The 26833-nt window shown below is 41.9% G+C and overlaps 1 protein-coding gene across 5 annotated transcripts in view; it reads right to left on the reverse strand.

Moving 5' to 3' along the window:
- The window catches only part of LOC109702382 (piezo-type mechanosensitive ion channel component 2), a 385390-nt gene that overhangs the window by 156554 nt on the left and 202003 nt on the right, over nt 1-26833 (reverse strand). For all 5 annotated transcript variants that reach the window (XM_074070349.1, XM_074070347.1, XM_074070346.1 and 2 more), the window contains exon 5: nt 7229-7391. In XM_074070349.1, coding sequence (XP_073926450.1) covers nt 7229-7391 — 163 coding nt within the window. The remainder of the gene's footprint in view (nt 1-7228; nt 7392-26833) is intronic.

Consider the following 26833-nt stretch of genomic DNA (forward strand, 5'->3'; position numbering starts at 1 on the left):
GACCAGCATGGGGGAGCAAATCCTACACAGGAGTGGGGCTGGCAGCCACAGTACGCAGACATGCTGTTTGAATCACAGCTCAGTAGAGTCCCTTCATGGGAAAACACATCAAGGAAATATAGCTCTAGAACCTCCTTTAGGCTTTGGTAATACTTCAGACCCCAAACCAGAGGTTTCTGTGTAACTGAAGCCATTTTCTTCTTCTTTGTGGTTAAAATCAGCTTTCAAAACATTTTTATGGAATGCTTCAAAGTCACATACAGGGAGTCAAAAGGTCTGGGAGGCAAAGGGAGCATTTTTTAAAATTGTCACCCATTGTTTATGCACTATTCATTATTAAAAGTTAACAATTTATTATTAAAAGTTAACAGAATGGGCTCATCTCAACAGAGCCCTAGGAAGGGAGGGAGAGGTGTCGTGACTCACAGCAGAAGACAAATGGTCTCCCCAGTGCTTCCCAGGAAGCCCCGGAGTAAGTGAGAGGAAGGCCGAGTTACTTGTGTGCAGTCACATATGTTACATAAGCCTAATGTGACAGCATTTCACAGGCAAACAAATATTTTATTCTGTGGCTAGACTTGCTTTGGGAAGATGTCTTTAAAAACTTATAGGAGCAGGTGAAATAGAGAACTGTTTCACCTGAGTGTATCTCTGTTGCAATGACAGTCTAATAAAGGGCAGGGAGAGACAAAGTGAGTTACAGGACAGAGACTGTTTAGGTCAGCAGCTGGAGGATTTGTGGATTTCTAAAAACAAATAGTCCTATACCCAGGGCATCCATCTGCTACCCTAAGAGTTCATAGCTCTGGCCTTAAAGGGACAACTTCCCAAATTAAATGAGCTACAGGTGGCAACAGTCTTTAAGAACAGTTGAACATCATTTGAAAGGGAAATGAGCAACAATGGAGACCATCCAAATGGGACTAGCCATTTATTTTAAAGAGTTTTTGTTTTTTAAGATTAAAAAAAAATCACTTAATGGAACCCCATGAAACCAAACAAGCATTTACACACACACATACACACACTCACACACACACACACACACACACATACTCTCTCACACACTCACACACACACAACTTATCTACTCAGCTTGTCTTTGGTTTTAGAGATTATTACTGTTTCTTTGCCATCCATTTTCTCTCATAGGAACAAGCTAGGTTCAATTCTTCTACATGATGTAACCTGGTGCTTCTCTACAAATAGAGAATTCAGGAGTGATAAAAATCAGCCCTTGGAGGGCACACAAGTCCATTCTGTTTCTGAAGAGTTTCCTGAAAGACTCAGAACTCTTATAGTGTTTGTGATGGAGTAAGATGCCAATAAAATTGTCATTATAAAGATATGAAAAAGAGGAGCAGGGCTGGAGCTGCTTTGGAATCAACAGTCTCCCTCTTTCCGCATCTACCCACCCACCTACCTATCCATCCATCCACCCATCCATTTACTCATCCACCCAACTATCCACCCACTCAACCATCAATCTAACCATCAGTCCACCCATCCACCAGTCCATTCATCCATCCATCCATTGCTCCTTCAATGTAGAACCTTGCTACCAAACCTGCGTTCTGCTCCAAGCCCAGTGCTGAGACCAGGATAGGATACAAAAGTGAATCTGTTATGGGACACTCAGTACTCAGGAAAAATAAACTAGATATATATCTTTATAAAACTGGAAGATAAGACCCTAAAGACATTGTGAGGAAAATGATCAGATTTGGAATGACCTCCTTGTTATTCCCAAGGTGGATGTGATTTTAAGAGAACAAATTCTTGGTAAGCAAAGCAAAAATAAAATAAAATAAATAAAATAATCCTTGTTAGATATTAGTCATAGATAATCCCGGCACATCATAGATCCTTAAAAAGGAGGTGTGGGGTAAGTGAGCATGCCTTTGGGATAATAGCATCTTCCTCTGCATCCCAGAGGGAGCAGACAATGAAGACAGGACTGCCTACATGTGGGTCTGCCCTGACTCAGCCAAACCCCTGGAGAGACACAAGTCTTTGCAGCCACATCTGGCCCAAGGCTCATTTGGAGGTTCTTCCTGGGTCTAGTTAGAGGCAGTGGCTGCTTGCTGAGGTTGTGTCAGTAGATGGACAGAGTTCAGACAGAATTTAGAGGTAGAACCCATAGGACTTGTTGATGTAATGAATAAGGGGCTCAAGGAATCCAGGGTCATATCTGAATTTGTGGCCCAAGCAACTGGGTAAACAAAGCTTAGATGACCTTCACTGGGTGGGGAACGTGGTCACTTTCTTCCAAACTCAAGTCCAATATCATAGAGCAAAATGGAAAATGCATTTACATTAAGTTGGTTTAATTCTATTTCTGGGTATTGCAACATAAAGAAGAGAGCACAGAGAAGGGAAGTCACTGCAGCCCCTGGAGGAGCAGCTGAGGCATAGGCTGGGGTGTGGGGGGCACCTTCCAGTCCCTCTCATCTCAGCTCTAGTGGCTTGCCCCATCCCCAAAGGGACTCTGCAACTTCCCCTTACAACTTTCCATGTGAGTGTTCTGTTGTTTTTATGCTATTTGCATAAAATTACCTGTGAAATAGTTCAGGAATAGACCAAAATATTCTGAAGATTTGTAAAATAATGACCTAGAAATACCATTTAAGATTAAGACAAGCTCCTTTCAAGTTTTGATTCCTCGAAAAAGGCAGAGAATAGGAACACACTGCTAAACATGGTTAAATGAGTTGACAAATGGTGAAACAAAACAAAAGCAGTTTTGGCCGCTTTCCTAATTGCTATCTGTTTTTTTGTGATGCTGGGGACAGAACTCAGGGTCTCACATGCTCAGCAAGTGCTGTACCATGGAGCTGTGCCCTCAGCCCCTTAATTATCATTCTTTCAGTTCTTTTTACTATAAGTTGCATTTCCAAGCCTGGCTAGGCAAAGTTCACTCCACAAACATACTGTTCATATGTCTCTTTTTTTTGGCTATACTGGAGTTTGAACTCAAAGCCCCTAGCTTGCTAGGCAAGTGCTCCACCACTAGAGCCACATGCCCAGTCCTGATATCCCTGACTTTCTATGCAAGAAGATTTATTCAGCACGTCACATGGGTGTGCTCCCCAGGTGTGTTATCATCAGGGACAGGATGAATGGCATCCACTCTCTCACCTGGTGATCCAGGAGAACACTGGGGACATTGGACTAGTCATGAATCTCAAGCTAACTTGTCTCCATGATAGATACTAGAGCCTTCCTGAAGACAGTGGCCCTGATTTCCTCCAATTAATAGCTTTCTCTTTTATTTAAACTAATGCCATCTAAAACTACCAGCATCACAAGCTATGGCAAATTGTGTCATCTCATTCTCCAAAGACAAGCCGAGGATGCTGCATTTTGATGCACGTAAGACAGGCTGTTTTCCAAATTTCTGAGAGTGACCTTCAGAAGCCACAAAGGGAGTCACCTTACTATATCATAAGGATGACAGCAATACCATCTCTGGGACAGTCATAGAGATGGGTTTTTCACTGGGTGCAAGTCATGGTGTGCGAGGTTTGCAGGACAGCTGGTAGGTGCCCAGTTTCTTGCTTCTCTGAATGGTTCCACCTTGGAAACCTTCGTGTCTTCCTGCTTGAAAGCAGGTCTGGGGGATTTAAAGCCAATGACTGTGGACCATATCTCAGAGTTAGGCAAAGGCTGAGTGCCTGGCTAGAAGGTGCCAATAAAAAAAATCAATTTCTGCCATTTTTGTGCCTTGCTCTGCAAAAGTCATGACTTGAACTGCAAAACTGAAAGGAGAAGCACAGCCCAGCTGGTGGCTTTACCTGCCGAGGCTCAGATGTGATAGCAAGGTCTGAAGATCAGAACAAATTTGTAAAGGACTAAATGCTACATCCCTCAGATCTTAGCAGATTTTACTGGAATATTCACTTTATCCCTTATATTTTTTAGTCATTTGATTAGTCAGACTATTAAAAAGATACCTGGTTATGCAGGGCAAGTCATGACTACAATTTCTACTTGTAAAACATTCAATTTGTAAGAAATGTGGATTAAGGTAAATGAAAATATCATTTGCTTAAAAAAAATAAAACCTGAGAGCTGATGAAATATCTAGAAAGAGTTAAAAGACTAGGAATATAGCGATACTGTCAGTTTGGTGAAACCGAACACAGTCTTACTGCAAAGATAACACTTTCTATACAATTGCTTTTTCAAGTACAGCTTTGTTTTAACAGTTTCAGAAAAAGAATCTGTCTCCCAGCTGTGATTGGCAGATATGTTTCTGAATTAAAATAAACAAATGAACAAGATGATAGACATGTCCACCAGAGAACCTTTCTGGCAAGGGAGGAGTGTGGTTTTCTTGCCAGGTCTGCTCTCTGAAATTCCAGAGCAAGACAGGGGCTGCTGAGGAAGCACTGCTCGCTCCACCTCCCAGGGAACCCCTGGATTTGCAAGCACCTTTAAGCAACCAAGCCTCATCAGCAGATCAACGAAGACCTGAAGACCCAGCAGGCTTGGTCTTAAAAGAATGCTATCTAAAAAGGAATTCTCCTGGCCAGTGGATCAGTCTTGCCATTTCTATGCTGAGATAAGAGAGAAGAAACGATGCCAGTAGGCACTGTTCTTTCAGCATCCACAAAACCCAGACATTCTAGACTGCAAATCTCACAGTCTACATGCAGCAGGAAGCATTCGGACCCTTCAAAAAGAAAATGAGTTCCTCTGCTTATTTTGGCTGTGTATCCCAATTCCTTTCAGCCTCAAGACCAGATCTTCACAAGTAGAAAGTATTTCCTTGAGATTAATCTAGGAGATTCACCCAAACCTTGTTTCTACTCAGCTACTTGGTGGGCTGGATGGCTAAGAGAATGAAAATAACATATAAATCAGTCAAAAACAAATTTAGCTGAGAAGGAAAACAGCCTGTTAATATGATATTTATATTGTTACAATTATCGATACACCAATACAAATATTGTTAATATGATATTTAGGGTTTTCAAAGTTGGGAATAAGAACTGTTTAGAACAGCTTGTTGTCATCTTTAAATACTGGGGTTAGAACTGGTGGAGTGGTTCAAGTTGTAGAGTGCCTGCCTAGCAAGTGTGAGGCCCTGAGTTCAAACCCCAGTGCTGCCAAAAAACAAATGAGATTAATAATATGCAATTCTTGGATATTTAAACAAATTTCATATGGGAAAAGTGTATCATAAGTCTAAATATGAAAGAGGGTTCCAATCGGGAAGGGAACGTGATTTCAGAATTAATACATGAACTTGTGCCGTGTTCTCTCCACCAGAGGTGTGACCTTTAATTTGAACCTGGGCCTTTCCCTTCATCCCCGTAGGGTTTCCTAGTCTACGGGACACAGAGTCTGTCCTTGTTTGATGGACGCTTTTGTAATTCACCCATGCTGATCTGCTCTAAGTGGCACTACAGTGCTTCTTTCACTGAATGGGTGAACCTCAAGCATGCTGGTCAACTGAAGTTTCTATAATTCTAGGAGGAACTTGACTTTGGAATTGCTCTGCAATCTTTGGAACCTTAGAACAACATAAGAAGGCAAGCAGCAATTTTTTAAGAAGCTGAAGTAAGCAAGCCTGGTACTAGATGCTTTTCATTTGACATTTCACTTAGTGTTTTTAACAGTTTTGTGCCTTTTTTCGCTTGGTATTGAGGATTGAACCCAGGGTCTCATGGATGCTAAGCACATACTCTACCACTGGGGTACACCTCAACCCTATTAATTCCATTTTGTAGAAGAAAAAATAAACAGTGGTCTCAAACATCACACAGTCAGTCAACAATTATGCCCCATCCTCCCATCACTGTGAGGATCACTGAAAAACACCTTGCCTTTGTAAATAATGATAATGAAAACCCCTGAGCTTGCAAGATCTCAGATAATGGGTTTACTTCCATCAAACTTAGACAGTTTTAAGTCATGATTATTTAAGCAAAATATTTTCAAAACTGTAAACACAATAAAATTCAAATGTAAAAGCAGATATATATTCAAAATTTAAATCCCATCTTAAAATTGTAAAGTCAACAAAAAGAAAAGGCACTTTCACAACTTTTCCATTTTTAGAGCTTACAGACTTGAATGAAAGATGTGGCTAGTCGCTTCTTTGTATTAATTATGTTTTGCACTTTGTAACTTTTTTTTGCCTTAAACACAGCAGAATACTCGTATGCAACTTGACTGCATATCTTTAATCCATAAAGTTGTAGGCAATATCATTTCTTGTTTGCAAACATTTATTGAATTGTATCTTATTTTTCTATTTTGTTTTTTAGTAAGCATACAAGGCAACTATCTGCTTATTTATGAAGCACATAAAAATCATCTGCCATGGCAGAATTTTTTTCCTCTGGTGACTAGGCGAACATTATTAATGTCAATGATTTCAAGTCATTTTAGTTTTACAAGTTTAATTTCTCACCAAAACTTATCACTGAAAACTACTGGTGGTTGTGTCCTGGGTCAAACGTTAAGGTATTTCTGAATAACTTTTTTTCTTCATCCATTTGAACTTTCCATTTTAAAAATCAAAGCTCTGATTGTCATGAGGACACAGCAGGATTCTGGAGCAGGACAGGTGACGATGTGACCGGGCATCTGACCTGCTCCCACACACAGCATGAGCCCTAACACACTCATCCAACAGTTGCTCCTCTGACTTTTCCATAGCTAAAACCTTATGGTTTGCTCATTATTTATACCAACTTTTCAATTCTCATCATTTTCTAAATGTGTATTTTTCCTCCAGCATACTTTAAAGTAACTTGACCAAGGTAATTACACCCAGAGGGGTAAGGTACGTGGGCTGGAAAACTTCCCTTCATGGGGAATGAGTAATTTTTTTCTACAAAAACTACCAGATGTTACTTCTTTGCTAAATATTTTGCAATAACTAAGGTCCCCAGATCAAGTGGTCATTATACTGCGGTGACTATAGCCTCAACCACCTGAGCTAGTGCAAAGCAGAACTTTGGGACGAGGAAGTGCAGTGGGGCAGGTTCTGGTCCTTACCTTGTGGGGACCTCATGATGGACAGAATCAAGTCCCCTATACCTTCTGTGCTTCTCCATGGTGAATGTGTCTGCTCAGAGGGACCACAAGGGTGACTCTACAAAGTGCCTCTGTGTGCAGTGCAGTCAGTCATATGTGCTCTGCACATTTAGCCTTTAGACCACAGTTCTGCCATCTATTAGGGACCAGGCCCTAGGATTCAAGGAAGGAGACTTACCAATTCTTCACTTCCACACTCCGAGTTATAGTGTGCTGCTTCTTCTGTCTCAGGTTTCTGAACAATGTTTCTGCAGATGAGCCAGATGGTCAGGCTCGAAATGAACACCCCGATGTCAGGTGCAAACACTCGGATCCCATTGCCAGCATCAGCTCCCTTCAAACTACAGAGGGAAGAGGTGAGGAAATGTCAGTGTTCTTAGATTTGTATGGTTAACCACTTTAGAGTACCTTTCAGAATGCTTAATGATTTAAAATAGAACTCACTCCTTTTCTGCCTAGAAGGTACCAGAAAGCTTCATGCTGACCTCAGAGTCTTATGAAGTTTACTAAGATTAAGGAACATGCCAGCATTTTCCAGGAGTTTCCAAAATACAAAGAACTTTTAGTCAATGATCACTTCTTAAACATGCTAACTGTACTGTTGCTACACAGAACACTTTCCAGTTGGAACACAGTTGTTTGCAATGTAGCTGAAATCATTAAAAACTAAACCTATGTTAGCAGCTAGAAGATATTTTATCATAAATGTAAATCAAAGCTAGCAGGTAAAAGAAAGAAAGCATTAAAGCAACTTCAAGTCTGGAGCTTCTCCATTATTTTGTGTTCTTCATTAATTTTATCTCCATACTATTTCAAAAAGGGTAGATCTAGTATGCATGGTTGGCCAGTACACATGGCCTCAAAAGAAATTGTGTTCTAGAAGTTCACTATGCAGTGAGTGTAAAACAACAGAACTTTACGGCCACTAGCCATTCACACAGTGGCACAGCCTTGTCACTCCCAGTGATGCTGCATGATGGCCCAGAGTGCCCTGCTATCTGTACACTAGGACCATGCACTTAAGACTGTCATCAGAAGCCACATGGAGGGCACTTCCAGACATGTTCTCTGCTCACCTGGGTACTAAGGAATAAACTCTGGCAAGAAAAAGCTGATGAAGAGAGCATGGATATGAAGGCAGCATCATGGAGACTTAGTTTTTCACAATGAGCTCAGAGTGGGGGAGCCAGGCGGAGGAGCCTAGGGTCTGCACCAGCACTGAAACTCCTGGAGACATGAGGGGCTCCGTGGAACCACTAAGAGTGGAACTTCCAAGGACACCAAGTCTTTGAGGAAATGTTTATCATAGGTAAAACCTGGCCTTGGACATGAAACAAGACAGGGACACGTATCCTGTAAAGATAATATACATACATACACAGTCATCCCTCAGTAGCCACAAAATAGTGATTACAGTAACCATGTGGATACCAAAACCTGAGATGCCCGAGGCCCTTGTGCAAAATGGTGCAAGATTTGCATATAACCTACACACACCTTCCCATGTACTTTGAATCACCTCTAGATGACTTACAACACCTAATACAAGGTAATGCTGCATCAGTAGTTGTTACACTACAGGGTTGGACACACTGACTACACAAAAAAGTCCCTACATGTTCAATATGTATGCGAGTATTTTCAGCCTGTTGTTAGTTGAATCTACAGATGAAGAACCTTCAGATACAGAGGGCTGACTGCATAAAAACTCACAGACACTTCACATGAAGCACACTGCATTCATTTATATCGGCTCCATTATATACCACAAGAACATTTAAAAATAATAACTAGCAAGACCCTCATCACCTGAAAGTAACCACTGCTAACATTTTGGTAAATTTGTAAATTTATAACTTACTAATAATATCTACCACTGTCTGAGCACTTCCTTTGCACTGATTATTTAATCCAACCAACACCAGCTGCAGTTAGGTGTGATTATCCCAGTTTGTGTATGAAAAAACCAAGGCTTCAAAAGCCAATGAGCTTCCCAAAAGTCACATGAGAGATGACAACAGAGCTGTTCCTCACTCCCTTTCTGTTCCAGTGTATCTGCTCCGTGACTGTGCTGGTCTGTGTGTATCCTCAGAACCTTCCCTGCTGCTCTTTGTACCACACCCTGTTCATGCTTATAGCTAACAAAACTAATCTAATACTGCTTTGTTTGGTTTGCTTATTTTGTTTTTGAGACAGGGTCTCACCACGTAGCCCAGGTTGGCCTCCAACTCACCATCTGACTGCCTCAGCCTCTCAGGTGCAGGATTACAGTTGTACACCACTATGCCCCCTTACCTCGTTTTGAAACTGATGTGTTCATTTAATGTATTGCTAACGTTTTTGCAGTTCATTGGTGATTTTATACATCGTTGTGCTCATGGCCAGTAACTATTTAACTACTCCACTCCTGTATCATGTAGAATGTTTCCTTTTCTTTTTTACTATAATATGGTATATAAAAGTCAATATCTAACTAACTAAAGGGTCTTCTAATCTAGGATCTTGTGAGGATCAATCCTCAGAGCAGTCTAACTTGCTTTTTAAAAAAAATGATGTGGAAGAGGCACCTCCCTGTGAAAGTTTCATTTGTATGAATGGCTCTCAACTTACCCCATAAATAAAACAAACACTATGTGTCAGAGCTTCTAAAAAAAGGCAATCTCCTTTCATTTAGGGCAAGAGCAAGAAAACTCAATTGACAGACTTCATCCAAACTAAACTTCTAACAATGAAATCTGATGCTTGACTTTAGGAATAGGGAAGGGCAGAGGTTCATTGCTGACCTTTAAAGGGTACCTAATATGATGGCCAAATGAACAAATGAACTAATACCATTACAAAGGGAAAGAAAAAGGTAATGGAGGAAAGAGACAAAACAGAGGCTCAAGCTGAGCCTGGGTGGCTGATATCCTCAGGTGCTGCTCGGGTGGACTTTTGGCAGTACATTATTGCAGCTCTTGCGTGGAAAACAAATGGCCCGTGATACTTTATGAAATGCACAAACCAAGCTGTGTTGGGGGAAAAGAGTTCTTAAATGAAGGTAGGAAGGGCCCCAGCTGTGACCTCAGCTGCTTCTTACACACAGCACCGAGGACAAAAGCCAGGCCAACTTTCCCACCTGTGGACTGCTTTAAGCTTCTGACTTGCAGTTGCTCTGAGGCAACAGTCTCAGCTTTTGCTTCTTGGTCCCCAAAGACGCATTTCCTAGCGTGTATTAAGGAAATAAATGAATGTAGTTTGCAAAAGCAATCATTCCACCCGCTGTGATACAGTTCTGCTACTGGAACCAGGGCTGGGATATGATTACTGTATGGGACGGAATCATTCAGGTACACAGGTGCTATATTATACACTTGGCTTGCTACATTAACAAAGTTAGACAGTATGTACAATAAATAGTCCATTATCTACTTGATAGTCATTCAGAGGCCATCTTCTATATAAAGTTTTTTTCTTCATGGTTTAGAATCAAGTACATGCATCAGAAGGCTAATCTTCAGAAATTCTATGCTTTAAAACAAAGCAGGACAAAAGAAAACAAGTCTGGTCAAATAAGTGTTAGAAACTCATGATGCATATAATTATCCAAAAAGACTTGAAAAGTTCTGAAGTAAAGCAATTAATTTTAATTAATTTAAACTATGTTTCTCACATTAATTTGACCATAAAAGTACTTCTTAAAAATTTCATCTAGGGTTACCAGTGGCTCACGTCTGTAATTCCAGCTACTTGAGAGGCTGAGATTGGGAGGATTACAGTTTGAGATCACCCTAAGCAATATGTTCTCAAGACCCCATCTCCAAAATAACCAGAGTAAAACAGACTTCAAGTGTGGCTCAAGCAGTAGAATTCTTGCTTTTTGAGCATAAAGTCTTGAGTTCAAACCCCATTCTCACCAAAAAAAAAAAAAAATCATCTAACCTCTATTACATTTTACAGAGCTTGTGTCCATTGAATGAATTTTGGGACATGCTCAGTTGGAGAATGCTCATTGGTCAAGGACTATCATAAAAACTTATGCATGATTTAGAAACTCTATTAATGGGTAGCAATTCTTCATACATTTTGTTTTTAATAGGCCTCTAGTAATTTTAGAAGTCAGTGACATCTCTTTCCGTTGGCCAGATGGTCCATCCTTTCCCTGCATCACTCTTTGATATTCTGGAGCTGGAAGAGAGGGAGAAATAGTCTACTCCATTTCCTTATCTCACAGCTATGGGAACCACCAAGTGAACAGATGAATTGATGGGTCCACTGCACAGTCCAGCACTGCCTGACAGCCAACTCAGGTGTTCTGACATCTCACTCACTCTTCCAAGTCATCTCTTGAGCACAGTCAATGCTCCCTGCATCATGTTCTAACAGAGGTGACTTGTTAGGGGTCACCAGCATCCCAGACTGGCCAAAACAAGCCATTCTAATATGCATTTTGCTCTACCCTAAGCTGTATCTGCCTAGCAGGATCAAGCAGTCTGGCTCCAAATATCCTCTCCCTTGCTTCTCTCTCCTCTCTTCTCTCCTTCTCTATCAAAGCACAAGATGATGCACACTGTGGGAAGTCCAGTAAGAAAGCTCTGGTTTCAACTGCTACCGGTGTCTTTAAACATATGTTGACTTTGGACCAAATTTCCATTTGTGATAGTCACATACAGCAACAATAATATACATGATACACACAGAGAAAGGCCTGAATTAGGAAAGAATTCTGGAAAGAAATGTTAACATTTATTTAGAATCCTTTCCAGGATTCAAATAAAGGAATTCCAAAGTTAATGACACATTAAAAAAAAAAGGATGAGTTTGTTTTTGTGAAGTTAGAGACCTTTTCTACCATTAAAATAGCTATCAAGTGCTGATACCTAATTATTGAAAGCAGGAGAGGTTGGTGCTGGACTTTTAGGATTTTTTTTTAAGTTAGTGGCTGGATTTGTGGAGCACTTTAAAGCTAAAAGACTGCTTAAATATTTTAATCTCCTTGGCTCAGTGCAATGGTTCCATTTGGAACACACAACATTTTATTCACACACCAGTGTGTTGCTGGGTTTTCACCTGTGCTATTTGGGAGACTTGGTGTATGTTATGAAGTCAGAGTCCTCCCTTGGAGGAAAGGCATTCACAGGAGTGGAGAGCAGGATGCGAGGCCGGGGGACTGAAGGATTTGTCCCCATGCATTTGCTCTTCAGACGTGCTGAGGCTGCCTGGCACCAGCTCTTCTCAATTCTGTGGTCACTGACAGTACTGTCCCTAGTTACCACAAGCTTCAAAGGGACCGCAGTGGGAGTATTACATCATGGACTGGCAATGCTGCAATGCTTTTACCCTAGAGAACTGGCTGAACATTTACCAATCCACCATTCCTGCAACAGAACTACTAACACAAACAAACCCGCAAAAACAACAAAATTCAAAAGCAATGGCAATAAAACCCATTCCTTATGCCTGTGACTTGCTTGGGCAGGATCCTAAAACATCCTAAACCCAACAGTTTCAAAGCCAAGATCATCTATCTGGGGATCAGGGCCCCCAATACATGGCTTCTCCTACCTACTCCATCTACCTCCTGCTGCGTCTGAACTGGCACCTTCTCCAGGAGCCGCTCCATTCTCTGAATGATGGTCATGTCTTCTGCTGGTTCTGAGTTTCTCTCAGGTTGGGTTTTAGCCTCCTCTTTTACACTTATCCCAATGAAAGCTGACATGGACCTTGTCACACATGTTGACCATGGCATCCACACACTGCATTCACTGCTCTCTCATCCATTACTTTCTCCAAACATCTGAGAGCCACCAGGTGGTTGTGCTGATCTTGTCGCCATGATAAGACTCACTAAGGAAACCCATGGTAGTAGCTTCTCTTTACTTTGAAATCCCCTCAGAAATACTTTCTTTTTGCTTATCAAAATTAATAATCAAATTGCAGTGATCAAAACTGGAATAGGGTTCCCAATTTTTAAAATATCACTCACTATTACTATTTTGAAAATATTGTGTGGGAAATAACTAAATGGTATTTAGTAAGGACATTAAAATCCAATATATTGCTTTCATGTAATATATTACATTTGAATATATAAATTATAGGAAGCCTATATTAGCAGAAAAAGATGGCTCTTTTTGTTTATTTTTAATTGACAAAAAATTGAACGTATGTATAGTATGCAAAATGATGTTTTCGAAATTCTTATCCCCTGTGGAATGGCTATATCAAACTATTTGACATATACATTATTTTGTCACACTAATCTTTTATTTGTGTGGAAGACACTTAAAATTCACTTTCAGCACCATTCAAGTATACAAAACGTTGCTAACTATAGTTCAGATGATGGACAACAGATCTTGAACTCAGTTCTAAGTGAAATTCAGTACCCTCTTTAGCAAGTAGGCTAGGCAGTAGCTGGAATTAAGATAGTATAGCTAGGACAGAAGGGCCCCTGGAAACCTCCACTATGACCTCTCTGTGACCTTACAGGGTAGAAAGAAGGAAAAAACAGGGAAGACCAGAATAAGGACACTCTTAGGACTAGGGCACAATCAATCAGAAGATTGCAGATAAAGCCAATATAAATGCTGCTTTCTGCACACCTAATTAGCATAGAGACTGAGCAACACTCTGGGGTAATTTGATGAAAACCCTAGATGGTGTCACTTCTCTGACAACCTTCTCTTGTTACCTTTCCCAGGTCTGGGGGCTCTACTCTTAGTTATTTTTCTGTCTTAATAAATTCTCCCACTTGCTCTCATTGTCTGTGATTTTCATTTTTCAAAATTGCGAGACTAAGACCCCAGGCTCAGACAGAGCAAGTCTGCTAACACTCTGACTGTCGTCTCCTCATCAAACAGCCTCCCTACCTTCCCAACCTCTGTAATCACCGTCCTGCTCTCTGTTTCTGTGAGCTAAGTTGTTTCATATTCCTCAGTGTAAATGAGAACATGCATTTGTCTTCCTGTGCCTGGCTTATTCATTTAGTATGACATTCTCCAATTCCATCCACATTGGTGCAAAAGACAAGGCTTGCTTCATTTTTTCCTGAGTGCATCCCATCGTATATACACGATTTTTTCTTTATCCATCCACTATCAATAGCAGGACTTGGCTCCTGTCTAGGCTTCTGTGAATAGCGCTGCTGCAATGCAATTGTATTTCCTGTACTTTCTCTGAGTTTCTAAAGGATTTTCATTCTCCCAATAGGAATTCCAAGTCTGTTATGCATAGCAAAGTAGAAAACACTCCACCCTAACATTCACAAGCACCACCCCAGCAGGAGGCATCCTGATGAAAAGCAAAGCTTAGGTGGGCTTACATGGACATCACTGACAGCAGTCAGGAATCTCCATCCTTCAGCCACACTGGCTATAAGCACAATGTCCTGAGTTCCCTCCTGCTTGAATTGGTCATAGAATAGCCTGAGAAAAACAAACTCGATTAAGTTTGCTAAAGAGGAAATAAGGCACACAGTGGGTGGCTGCAGCAGGGTAACACATTTATCCTTGTCATAAACACTAGATCTGAATACAGCAAGAAGCTTTATCTGTCACTACTGGAAGATAACAAAGAATAAAGATATCAGAGTGAACTTTGGACTTCAAGACCTCCAACTGAACCCCATTCCTGCTGATGTAATTAAACAGATGTGTCTACCAGATCACAGGTATTTTAACAGGCCCCACACAGACAGTGCGAGAAACACACTGAGCTTCTCTATAGCACAAGAGACTGATATGGCAGCAAACAAACAAAAATATTCCTAAATGACATATGAAGGCACCATGACACGCATACATGAGACAACGTGTGTATGTGCAAGATACCTTGATGTGTGCAAGGCACCGTGATGTGTGTATATGCAAGGCACTGTGACTTGTGTGTGCAAGTCTCTGGTGTTTATGTGTGCTATGTGTACTATGTTATGTGCATTATGTGTACTATGACATGTGTGCAGGCACTATGATGTGTGTACGTCAAGGTAGCATGACATGTGTGTGTGCAAGGCTAAGCCAGAAAGAGGAAGTGGGGCTGGATATGTAATTCAGCATTTGCCTAGCAGGTTGAGGCCCTGGGTTCCATCCCCAGTGCTAAAAAAAGAAAATAGGGACAGTTTCTTCAGTTTTTGAAGTCCGAAATAGGTTTTGACAAATGTCAGAAACAACATGTGTCCAGTGAATCACAAATTGGTTTTCTTGTGGTATAAAACAGAAGAAGGAATGGTAGGAGGTAGGTTTGAAAGATTCCAGGGTTCTGGTCAGGGGGAGCCTTGAATATCATTGTTAGGTGTTTGGTGAGGTACTGATAAACAATGATAGGTCACCTCCTTGTTGTATGAACACAGAACAAGTTATCTAACTTCTCAGGTCCTAAATTACAAAATGAAGAAAATATTGTATTCCTCCCAAAGGCAGAACAGTAAACTAATATTTACTGTGTCCCTGCCTGTCCTGCCAGGAGCGTTCTGGGTACATGGCAGAAGCTGGACATAGAAGTGGACAGAACTGTGGCCTGGAATTAAAAATGGACCAGTGTTTGTCTCTATTCAAGTCAAGTATGTGAATTAGAGATGGGAAAAATGTGAAGTCCAAAGAATCAAAAGGACAATAAATCAAGGATCTGAAGAAAACCCTAAGTCAGAGAGAATTTGTGGATAACAGAACAAGCAGTTTGGGACAAAATGGTCAAATTATACAAGCACATTTGCATGCCCACAGAACACACACAAAACATGTAAACTGAGCAAGCAGAAGCCCAGTCCACACACAGGAAATGTGTGCTGCTGGTGTTTCATGCATTCATGTGAGATGAGTGTCGACAAGTTATTTCCATTTTGTTTTGTTTCACATATCTAAGGTTTAATTCTACCAAGTAAGAACTCTCTCTTACATTACTACTACAAAACCTTTCCATCCAGGAAATCAATCTTGATACAACACTATGCTCCCACACAACACCACCTTTCCGTACAACACAACCATATGGTACGTAATCCCGTTCTATACAATGCACCCATTCAATGCTACCATCAGGTACAACGCCACTGGCTGCTGCACAGACTCCCTTCATCTTTCACCAAATGTTCCCACAATGCCCCTCACTCATTTATGCCCAGGACCTACCAAGGAGCAAGTGCTGCATTCAGGTTTCATATCTCATCAGTCTTCTTGGATCTGGGATGACCCATCAATCTTTCCTTTGGCTTTTATACCCTTGACAGTTGGAATGAGTACAGCCTTTCAACCTGGTTCATATATCAGTGCCCAAACTACACAGATTCAGTGTTGCACTCCTGTTAGTATGATGCTGGAGATACACTGTTCTGATACCACCCTCATTACTTGGTGAAGTTGGTGTGTGACAGTCTTCCCTGCCAAAGTCACCATTTTTCTAACTGTATTTGATTTGTATTTTCGTAGGGACATATTCCAAAATTACAGCACTATTCTATTCCTTATCAAACCTTCCCCACTGACCTTCAGTCATTATCAACTCCTTTCTGCATTTGCCACCATTACAGTGGCTGCAAACGGCCATAAGCTATGTTTATCATTGTAAATTGGTGTCCTACTGAAAGTGAGCACTTTGCTTTTACTCCAATTAATTATTTAGCTAACTCCTATCAGTATTTATTCCTAAATTCCTCTTTTTTAAAATGTATTTTATAATTATCATTGTTAATTTAATGCTTAAATTGCCCTTGAGTCATGGGAGTCCCTCTGGGCAGGCCCCAATGGCTTGTTCCCATCATCCATTAAGCTTTGCCCTCCTTTCTGATGCAGTAAGCCCATCTTCTACGTCTCTGTTGCCAGCTTTCCTCTCTCTGGGCATTCAAAGGGGGCAGTGGGATTGTTGGTCCTGGATCCTCTTACTTGACACAGATAGAAAAATCTGTATTTATCTCCATATACTCATGTGTATTCCTAACTGTTTCCATAACTTTCTGGGTACATGTTCTTTAAAAACCAGTTCGTCATTCTGATCATTTCAACTCCATCGTAACACCTCAGGATTCCTCCTTGCCTCTGCCTTGCAACACTCCAGTAGTGAGAACCCTGCCTCCCTTTATATAGATAGATATGGTGTGTGTGTGTGTGTGTGTGTGTGTGTGTGTGTGTGTGTGTGTGTGTGCTGCAGTACTTGGGTTTGAACTCAGGGACTTGCACTTGCTACACAGGCATTCTGCCACCTGAGCCACAGGCCCAGCCCTCCCATTATCTTTACAAGCTAAATCAGTTATTTTATTTTAAATGTAACTAATTTCCAAATCACCATAGCTGCCTCATTCACCTTCCACTTCCGTGACCAGTGGCTAACACCTCCAGGGGACACCTATTCCCTCAAACTGGGCTTCTGCTGGGGCCATGCATGTCGCTGCAGCCAGCAATCCAAGGTGCCATGTGGTGTCCCTGACATACACACATTGCGGATACAAATATCTAAATGTCTAAATGCCTGAGGGGAGAGGGAAGAAAAGAAAAAGTGGATAGACAGGGAGAGACAGGAAGGATCTGCACAGGTTCTTGGTGTAAGTCAGCTGAAGAGAGCAGATGGCAAAAGTCGAGAACACAAGCAGGTCAGCCCAGGTGTTCACAGAGTCTCTGTCATCCACAGTGTTGTAGGCTCTGAGGTCAATTTATCATGCAGTATTTTCGGCTTCCCCCATTTTGTGAGGTGTATTGAATGCAGTTCCGCTGAACCAAGTTTCAAAGATAAGGAAAACAGAGATGTAAGTGCTTTGATTAGGCAGACTGAGAAACCTTTTGATTTTGATAATACCTTATTTGAGGCTTTGGAGCTTCTAAACTATATAGCGTGACTATTGTGTCTTGCACCTTTGAGAAATCTATTGCAAGTGTTACACTATGTTTTCAAGAGATGGGGGTTAAAAGTGTAGGTTAAAAGATACAGAACAACAATCCATATTTTAGAGTTACTTCCTAGGTGTTGTTTTTGCTATATCAATTTGACCAAGCTGGGGACCGTTCCCAGAATCCCTACTCTGCAGCATGGTTCTGAATTGGATGTGGTCAGAGACACCTGCCTGTAATTTGACAGGGGCAAGTGAAGGTCTTTCTGCAGCTGCATGCAGTGACTGCATGTCCCACCCTCCTCCCTGAGAGAGCCCAGAGGACAACAGCAGATCCACTGCCAGATGCTTGCTGCACCCCCAGAAGAGACAACCTCTCTGGGGTAAGAGCTTTCCCTGAGCTCCCTGCCAGAGCCCCACTTTTATTGGATGTACCCATCTTCTTGGATTGATGTGTGGGTCTCCATCTTTCCTCTCAGACTTTACTCCCCAGCATTGCCCACACCGTGTATGGCCCAATCCCTGGAATAAATTCTTCAACCCACACCACAGCCACTCTGCTCCCCTGTGGGTGACTGACAAGCCCCAGTGTGATTCTTTCATTGGTTTGCAGGAATCCTGTGACTTATAGCAAAAGGGAAGCCAGTAAAGACTTTCTCTGCTACAACTAGAATTAGTGTGAATTGTCCTCACCATGTTCCCTTCTGGTGGCCTCCCATGTCACATCAGGCCTGTGCCATGTACCTTTCAGAAATCTGAAAAGAATGAAGCCTGAAATGCACTTGGCTTTGAGACATTCTGCCAAAGGATTCTTCATCTCTTCCCTCATAACTGCCCACCTGTTCAATGTAACACAGTTTTGCTAGAGAATGGTTTTCAAGCTTGTTTTTTTCTTTCTGTGACAACACTGAGAAATATGCTTTATGACATAATCCACTACAATGCAGACTTAGGTTCAAAGTTAAAAAAAAAGTTACTTGTATCGCATGATATACACTCTGGTGTTTTTTTCTGTTCTATTTTATTTTACTGTATTTCAGAAAAAAATGAAATGTTTGATAGGCACTAGATTTATTTTATGATAAACTAATTAGTCATGACCTATTGTGTTTTCCAACAACAGGAAGGTTGAACAAGAAAGCAGACTAAATGTAGTACAGTCCAGTTGAGAAGGTTCCTGAGAATAGTTCCCTGCAAAGTTGACAAATGCTACTAGCTCATGGCATTTGCAGACTAAGCCACTGGGACAAATGAGAGGCACTCTGCCTAGGCACAGTGCTTGGGGGGTCAGAGCTGTAATCCATACCCTGTAGAGCCAGCAGTGGAGCCTGACTGTCTGAGACTCTATCTTCTACTAAACTGGAATGATCCCCAACCTCTGGTGCATATGCTGCAGTCTGAGCAGAGATTTTTCTGGCTTCTCTTTTGCTACAGTTCACAAAAGCTTTGTGAGGCAGTTAAAGAATCACACTGAGGCTATGAGGAGCCACTGGTTAAAACACTCAATTGTGAAAACACAGATGAGGTATGCGTAAGTCTGCACTCCAGTCTATTATAGCTAACAAAGTGCTACGCTGTAAAAACAAAGCCAACTTGTTACAGAAATAAATTACTAATCAAATGAGTGAAAAACATGACCATATTTTTAATTGCCACCAGCTGAGAAAAGCTGATGAAAAAAGCTGTTGGTGGGAGTGCAATCAGTGCAGCCGCTATTGTACTGATTTATGGAAAACAGTGTGGAGTTTCTTCAAAAAATTAAAACTAGAACTACCATGTAATCTAGCAATTTCCCCATTTCTGGGTATATCCAAAGGAAATTAATTCAGCATGTTAAAGAGATATCTGCCTGCACTCCATTGTTTACTGTAATGTCATGTACAATAGCCAAGGAAGGGAGTCAAACAAAGTGCCCACCAGCTCTCAATGGATAAAGAAATACAACACACATACACACAATGGAACGTTATTCGGCATAAAAATAATGAAATCTTGCCATCTGAAGCAACATGGATGAACCTGGAGACGTGTTAAATGAACTAAGCTAGGTATAAAAGTCAGATAACACACGCTCTCCCTGATACAGGGAATCTAGAAATGTTGTTCTCACAGTAGAGAGTAGAAAGGTGGCTACCAGAGGCTGGATTCATCATGGTTAATAAGTTACAGTTAGGAAGGACAAACTCTGGTGTGTACAGCTAACAGTAATATATTTCAGCAAAGTTAGAAGGAGGATTTAGAATATTTCACCACTAAGAAGTGGTAAGTGTGTAAGAACAGACCACCTGATTTGATTGTTCCATAATGTATACAAGTATTTAGTGTCATAGGTACCCAACAAATTTGTGCAATTACTATGTGTCAATTAAAAATAGGAAAGATGCAACTTGGGTGAAGCAAATCCAAGAAATGAAAATATGTTTATAAAATAAGCTACAGCATCATGGTCATACTGCAAATAGAATTGCTAAAACAAAGGTCTTTAAATATATTTCCCATGAAGTTAAAATGTGATTTGGACTTCAACACTGTGTATGCAACCAATTAGGACAGATTGACTGGCAGACAGACTGAAGGTGGAAATGAAGGGACTCCTGGACTGAAGGACACAAATGTGTGACATCCACACAAAGGCTCCTATGCAGACATCACCAACAGCTTTATTCATTGTCACCCAAGCTGAAGATAGTCCAGTCACCCATGAGTGGTGCTCACTATGTACTGGATGCTGCTAACTACTCAAGGGAAGCAAGTGTGAGCGTCTGGGATTCCACAGACAAAGCTTCTAACTGGCCAGGTGAGGAAGCCAAACAAAGGCATAGACTCCAGGGCAGTCAGAAAAGGCAAAGCCTAGAACAGAGATCTGATCAGTGGTTGCCGAGGGGCTGAGGCAGAGGGAGGAGATGCTTGGGGATAACAAAAATACACTTGACTATGTTTGTCAAACTCAAAAATGATATACTTACAAAAGGCAGAATGAGAGAGAAAGAGGAAAGAAAGAACAAAGGAGAGAGAGAGAAAGAGATTGGAAAAGGGGAGGAGAGTGGAGCATGTGAAGTAACAGCAGCCAAAGTCTGACAAGCCCTTGAGAGCAAAGGAATATTTTAAGCAAACCACACATGTAAATACATAATTGTTGAAAATAACACAGAAGTTGTTCTAAGTGGAGGGAACTGCTTTGTGACATCTCCACACTAGGACCAACCTGACGATCCCTAAGCCTTCACTGTGGCATTTCAACAAAAGTTGCCTCCCCGGCTTGGCTCCTCTCCTTGGGGATTTCCCTACTAAAATAATTTAAGACAGGGATAAAATTAACAATGCTGGGTGCAGTGAAAACTGTTCCTTTGTGAATTCCTTCACTTGAAAGTCTGTGAAACTGTGTTTTAATTGTTCAAGGCTTATTACAAAATCTTGATTTATGGAATTAAGGCTAGGTTATTGAAAGACTTTCTCCTAAACAAAGATTTGTTATTTTCATAAATAAAAAATTAACACTCCTTGAATGAGCTGTGACTTCTGCAATGTGCACACCTATACATCTGAACAGTGTATATTTATCCTGCTAGCCAAGTCCAAACCTCTGCTCCAGCTGGGCCAGACTGCTCCGTGACACTCAAGTCACTCAAGTCACGTCCAGCCTCAGGGCTGTCACCGCTCTACCTTGCAAACCATCCCTTTCCCAGTGCAAATAAGAACCTTTCTGATTCACTAAGATGCATGCAGCTTCTTGGGTTAGGTTTCCATTCCAGCCCCATGCATGATTCCGTCCCCAAGGGCCCCTTGGTAATTCAAGTGTGCACCATTCAGACTGAAAACGCAGGGTGAGGTTGCTGCCTACCCGGCTTCCTGGCCCTTTCCATACTGAGCTCAATGCCAGCCATGGTCCTAATTTAGGAAATATCTTTTAATTGAGTTATATAAAAGATCATCGTTTTTTATAGTTGACCAGTTTGGCAGGGCTGGGTGCCCGGGATGGCTGCAGGTACAGTAATGAATTTCTCCTCTTAGCACGAAGTTCAACCAGCACTAACATTCACTCTTCTCTGGGTACTGGTGAAGTCCGAGGCCCCATGAGCTTCCTCCTGATACACAGATGTTGTAATGTTAAACATCTTCAGATCCCACCATCTCTCCCCCTTCTTACGGAGAAGAAACTCTCCAATAGTTACAGACAGGAGTGAGGCCCCAGCTACGGTGTGATTTACCTCCCCCTGGACACCTCACTTGGCCATCATTGGCACAGAGTAAACCCATGTTCCTGTGGTGCCATGTACCATGGCTCTGGGCTTGACTGGCAGAGCAAGTCGGTGACCTTCTGAGGCTGCTCAGTGACCACACCAGAGCTACCAACTTGAACAGGTTCAGGAAACACTGCTGCTTGGTAGCATGAAAAGGCAGCCAGGTCCACGCAGGGGTAGGGTTTAGTTAGGGTAACCCTGACTCAGGTAAGCAGAGGAGGAGCAGACTTCAATGTCACCCAGGAGGGAATGAGGACACAGCCCTTGACCCACAGGCTTCATCTCTCTCCCCAAGCCTTCAGCAACAAACACAAATGGATCTGTGGTGGTTGTTTTCTGGTGCTTTGTGTTTCTTCTTCCTTCCCTAAAAGTAATCCAGGGTACCTTATGGGTGACCATGAAAGCATATTGCACCCCTGGGGGAGGGGTACAAACAGTCAGTACTCAGCTCAGACTCCAAATCCAGGGAAAATGAATGAGTCAAGCTGAGTGGCATTAATGTTATCTACCACCATTTTTCCTCAAAAAGTCAAACACCTGCTTTCTGGAAAGTGCTGGTGACCTTCCAACAACCTGGGGCACAGCCTGAGCTTTCGGTTTCAGGTTTCGAAGGACAAGGGTTTCCTTGTCCTCCTGTACTGTGGTCTGTATCCATTAGTGTTCTAATGCAAAAACATGAGCAAATTCACCGAAACGACCTTCAGTCCCATATGCAATTCGATCATCAGCGTGGCTTTCTAAGTAAATATAGTTAACTGGTCAGAGCAGAGTGCAGAGAAGGTTTCAAACCCAAATGTTTCTCATGATGACCAAGTGAAGCAATTTTCTCCCTGCACACGGCAAGCAGTCAATAAGGACATCAGGTCTGAGGCAGGCAGCGCCGTCTTGGCCTCTGTGTCTATTCGATGCTGTGCTGCCTGTGCTGCTGCCTTGACCATTCAGCGGTCTCTCTGTTCACTCTCTCAGTGCCATCCTTGAAGGATGTCCATTGCTCAAAAGTTACAAGGCCTGGGGGACACACGGGCGTATCTGGTCTCAGGCCACTATTCTACGTTCTCTGTAAGCCACCTCTAGCTCTCAGGATGAGGAAGCCCCTGGGAATGCAGTATGGCCACGGAGGCACAGTGTAGGCTGAGTGTCCCCATCCCAATGTGCTTACTGTCTGACACTTCTCGAGCACTGGTCAGAAGAGTCACATGGAAACCCACACCAGGAAACTGTTTCATGCATGAAATCATTAAAGACCTTGTATAACATTACCTCGGGACCACGTGCACACGGAACATAAATGAATCTCATGTTTACGTTGGGTTCCATCCCCAGTACACCTCATTATGTACATGCAAATATTCCAGAATTGAAAAAATTTGATTGTGGAACAACATGGTCCCAAGCATTTGGGGTAGTGATACTCAACCTGTATGGATTCCTAAATCCTGCCATTCCCAAGTAGAAGATAAAAATACTAAATATCACTGCTTCCTCGGATAGCTGTGACTGCTGATGTGTTCATGACTAGAATAACATCCATGGATCATTAGTTTCTAACGACTTTAAACTCATTTTTAAACATGAATGGATAACCTCTGAAATTTATACTCAGGCTAAAAGAAAATACTATCTGCTGAACACATTGTAACTCTTTTATATGATCCTTTACAACGAGAGCAAGAACCAGAATTTCTTCCTCTTCTATAGGAAGTGATTCCTGAGACATGATAAAACCCTCTCCACTGAAGACATCCTCTGCTATAGATGGTGGTCAGGGAGGTTCTGCAAGTCCTTCTTAGTTTTACCATTACCGATGAAAAAATTTTGACATAAAATTCTAGTTTACAAAGTACCTATGTAGCAAATGTTGTTTTATACCTGCTTTTCATTAAGGTATTACCCATACAAGGTAAAAGGTTTACTGAAGATCAAAATGTATATAGAAAAAATACATTTTTAGTAAAAATAATTTATGTGCGTGAATGAAATCATGAGGAAGGTTTCATAAAGACATCAAGGGCAGGGAGATTGAAGGGAGATGCCTGAAGAATTCACACATAAGTGCATGTATGAGAATAGCAGAATGAAAAGCACTGTTTAAAAAGAGGGGAGAGGGGAGGAGGTCAAGGAGATAAAAGAGGGAGTGAATTTGATCAGAGTACACTTATTTGCATATTGTAGACATCACAATAAAACCCCTTCGTACAATTAATTGATGCCAATAAAAATGAAATTAAAAAAAATGAAGGAGGATGCCTGTAAGATGGCAAGATGCAGAATATGCCAGAAAGTCCAGTGTTCTGGGGAGAAATTGGGACAGACAGGCCGGGGTGAGTCCAAACTTCCATCTGCCACGAATTTAAGACGCAAGAAGGAGACAATGCAGCGGAAATACAGGAGGGGAAGATCTTGAAATATGAGGTTGGAGACTTCAACAGGCAGGTAAAAGATGGGATTATAGCTGTGTTTTAGAAAAATAATTTAGTTTTCCTGTCTAGGAAGAATGGGATAAAGAAAAATTGGAGCAAGATCAGAGAGAGGCTATGTGAAATCCCCAGGGAAGATAAGGCAGGCCTAGGCTTAAGGGGTAACAGCAGGAGGTGTGTAGAAAAGAGGGCTGTGGATGGGATCTTTTAGACACAGAAGAGCTTCTCCCAAAGTGGCAAATCAGTGTGGTCCCAGAGTGATGCCAGGGGTGGCCGGGAGGAAGGCAAAGTGATGTCCAGAGGGGGTAGGGAGAAAAGAACTATGCCAACCTGTGAAGGTTGGGGGTCCCACTGGGACTAAAGAGCGAGGATACAGCCAATTGAGGTTGAGGGGGTGGCAGAGAACACAGCACGTATTTAGGTGTCAACCCACTGGGCTGCAAGGCTGCACCTGACCTCTAGGTAGGACACAGCTCCTGAGGTCTGTGGAATCTGCATAAAGAGGGCTCCCAGTCAGACCTAACCCCGGCATCCATGGGAGGAGAAAGACTGAGCCTCTTTGTCTCCAGTACTCATTGCCTGTGGTGTACAATAGTTCCATACCAGTACAATGGTGTAATTACTGCTTCAAGTAGTTTGTGTACATTTAGGAAGGTTTTTGTGAAAGTATGTGAGTTGTGCATGTGTGTCTAAGTAGATCAGGGAAAAGAAGAGCCAGGAAAGAAATGTTTCCACTTTGTTCATCTAGGATGAAGCATTTTTCCAGAATCCTGATGGAAAACTCAAAGTTTCTATGAGATCTGCCTAATAGGAGCTGTCACTTATGTGAGCCATGTCTTTGTCCTGAGCTAAGGCTGAACTAAGGAGATAACCCTATGGTAATTAAGCCTGTGAGAGAGCTCCTTCCAGAGGATGGAGCAACTAAGTAGGATGCAGAGCAACTAAGAAACAGAAACCTTGAGCTGGTAAGCATTTGCCAATGAGCGCAATTCTCCAAAACACTGAAGTTTGTGACTCGGTACCCAAGTTCCAGCTCCATGTCAATCAGCCTGGCTTCCTGTCTTGTATCCATCATGCAGTCGACACCCAGACTTGAAAACTTCCAGAGATGAAGTTTGCCACTTCTTGCCACTACTAAAACCTACAACACCATGTTGATTACAGTCAGTACAGAACAAGGTGCCAAAAAACACACCTGGGAATTCAGGTTTTAGCTCAAGAAGGCTCTGTTCTCTGAGGAGCTCGTGGCTGCCGTTCATTACCGCAGAGACTATTGGTACTAGTCACAATGGCTCAATTTTACAAAGACAGAGATTAGAAATCAAAAGGAATTTTCTTCCAGCCATGTTTTGAAAGAAAGAAAAGTTTTAATTAAGGATTGCATGTTTTTCTAGAAGAAAAATAGATGTTTTCAGCAAATATCTGTGAAATGATTCAACTACTTGAGTGAATGATGGATAAGCTGACTGTTTTCCAAGTTGGGAGCCTGCATCCTAGGGAAAGCTCTCAGTGGCCTGAATATGTAGACCATCTACTTTGCCACACAATCACCAACACACACACACACACACACACAATCACCAACACACACACACACACACACACACACACAATCACCAACACACACACATACACACACACATCCGACATACATATGTACAGACATTAATTCTGTGCCTTCCAATGCATGCTTTGAGCATATTTAAGCTATTTGGACAGACCAAAGCAAACAGCAAATTTAATCATTTCCATGAGAACTCTTTAGTGGAAGTGGCTACATGGTATGACAGGCATGTAAAAGTTAGTAGGAAGATCTACTTTTCTACTTATGAGTAGCAGGCACTTAACTGCTTGTTGCAAGAATGAATGAGGCGTTTCCCACCATCTTACAACCAAATGCTACTATCTCATTACAATGGGTTTAAACAGAACCTTTGGCAAAATTCTGGTCAAGTTCCAGGTGTGTTCTGGCATCAGGATGTTATTTGGACTAAAGATAAAGCCAGTCATTTGGTCTTTGTCAGGGTAAGTCATTCTCTCTGGGGCCAAAGGTCACTTGCAGGTCCTATGTTTTTGCAGAGGTTTGATGTTAGTGCATTGTGATCCCGAGTGTTGGCCACCTCCAGGCTGGCTGGGGCACCAGTGTGGTCAGCCTGGTGCAGTTCACTGTCCCGTGGGGAAGGAAGACAGGGACAGATGTGCTTCAACTTCCCTGCACACCGAGGCACTGTCTCTGCTGCCTGAACAGCTTTCCGTTTTTACTAAAACCTTTTTAATTGAGTGCCCATCAGCCAGCCGCTGGACATCTGCTTGCAGGAACCTCAACTCTT

The sequence above is a fragment of the Castor canadensis genome, chromosome 4, assembly GCF_047511655.1.
Source record: "Castor canadensis chromosome 4, mCasCan1.hap1v2, whole genome shotgun sequence".
In the NCBI taxonomy this organism is placed as follows: domain Eukaryota; kingdom Metazoa; phylum Chordata; class Mammalia; order Rodentia; family Castoridae; genus Castor; species Castor canadensis.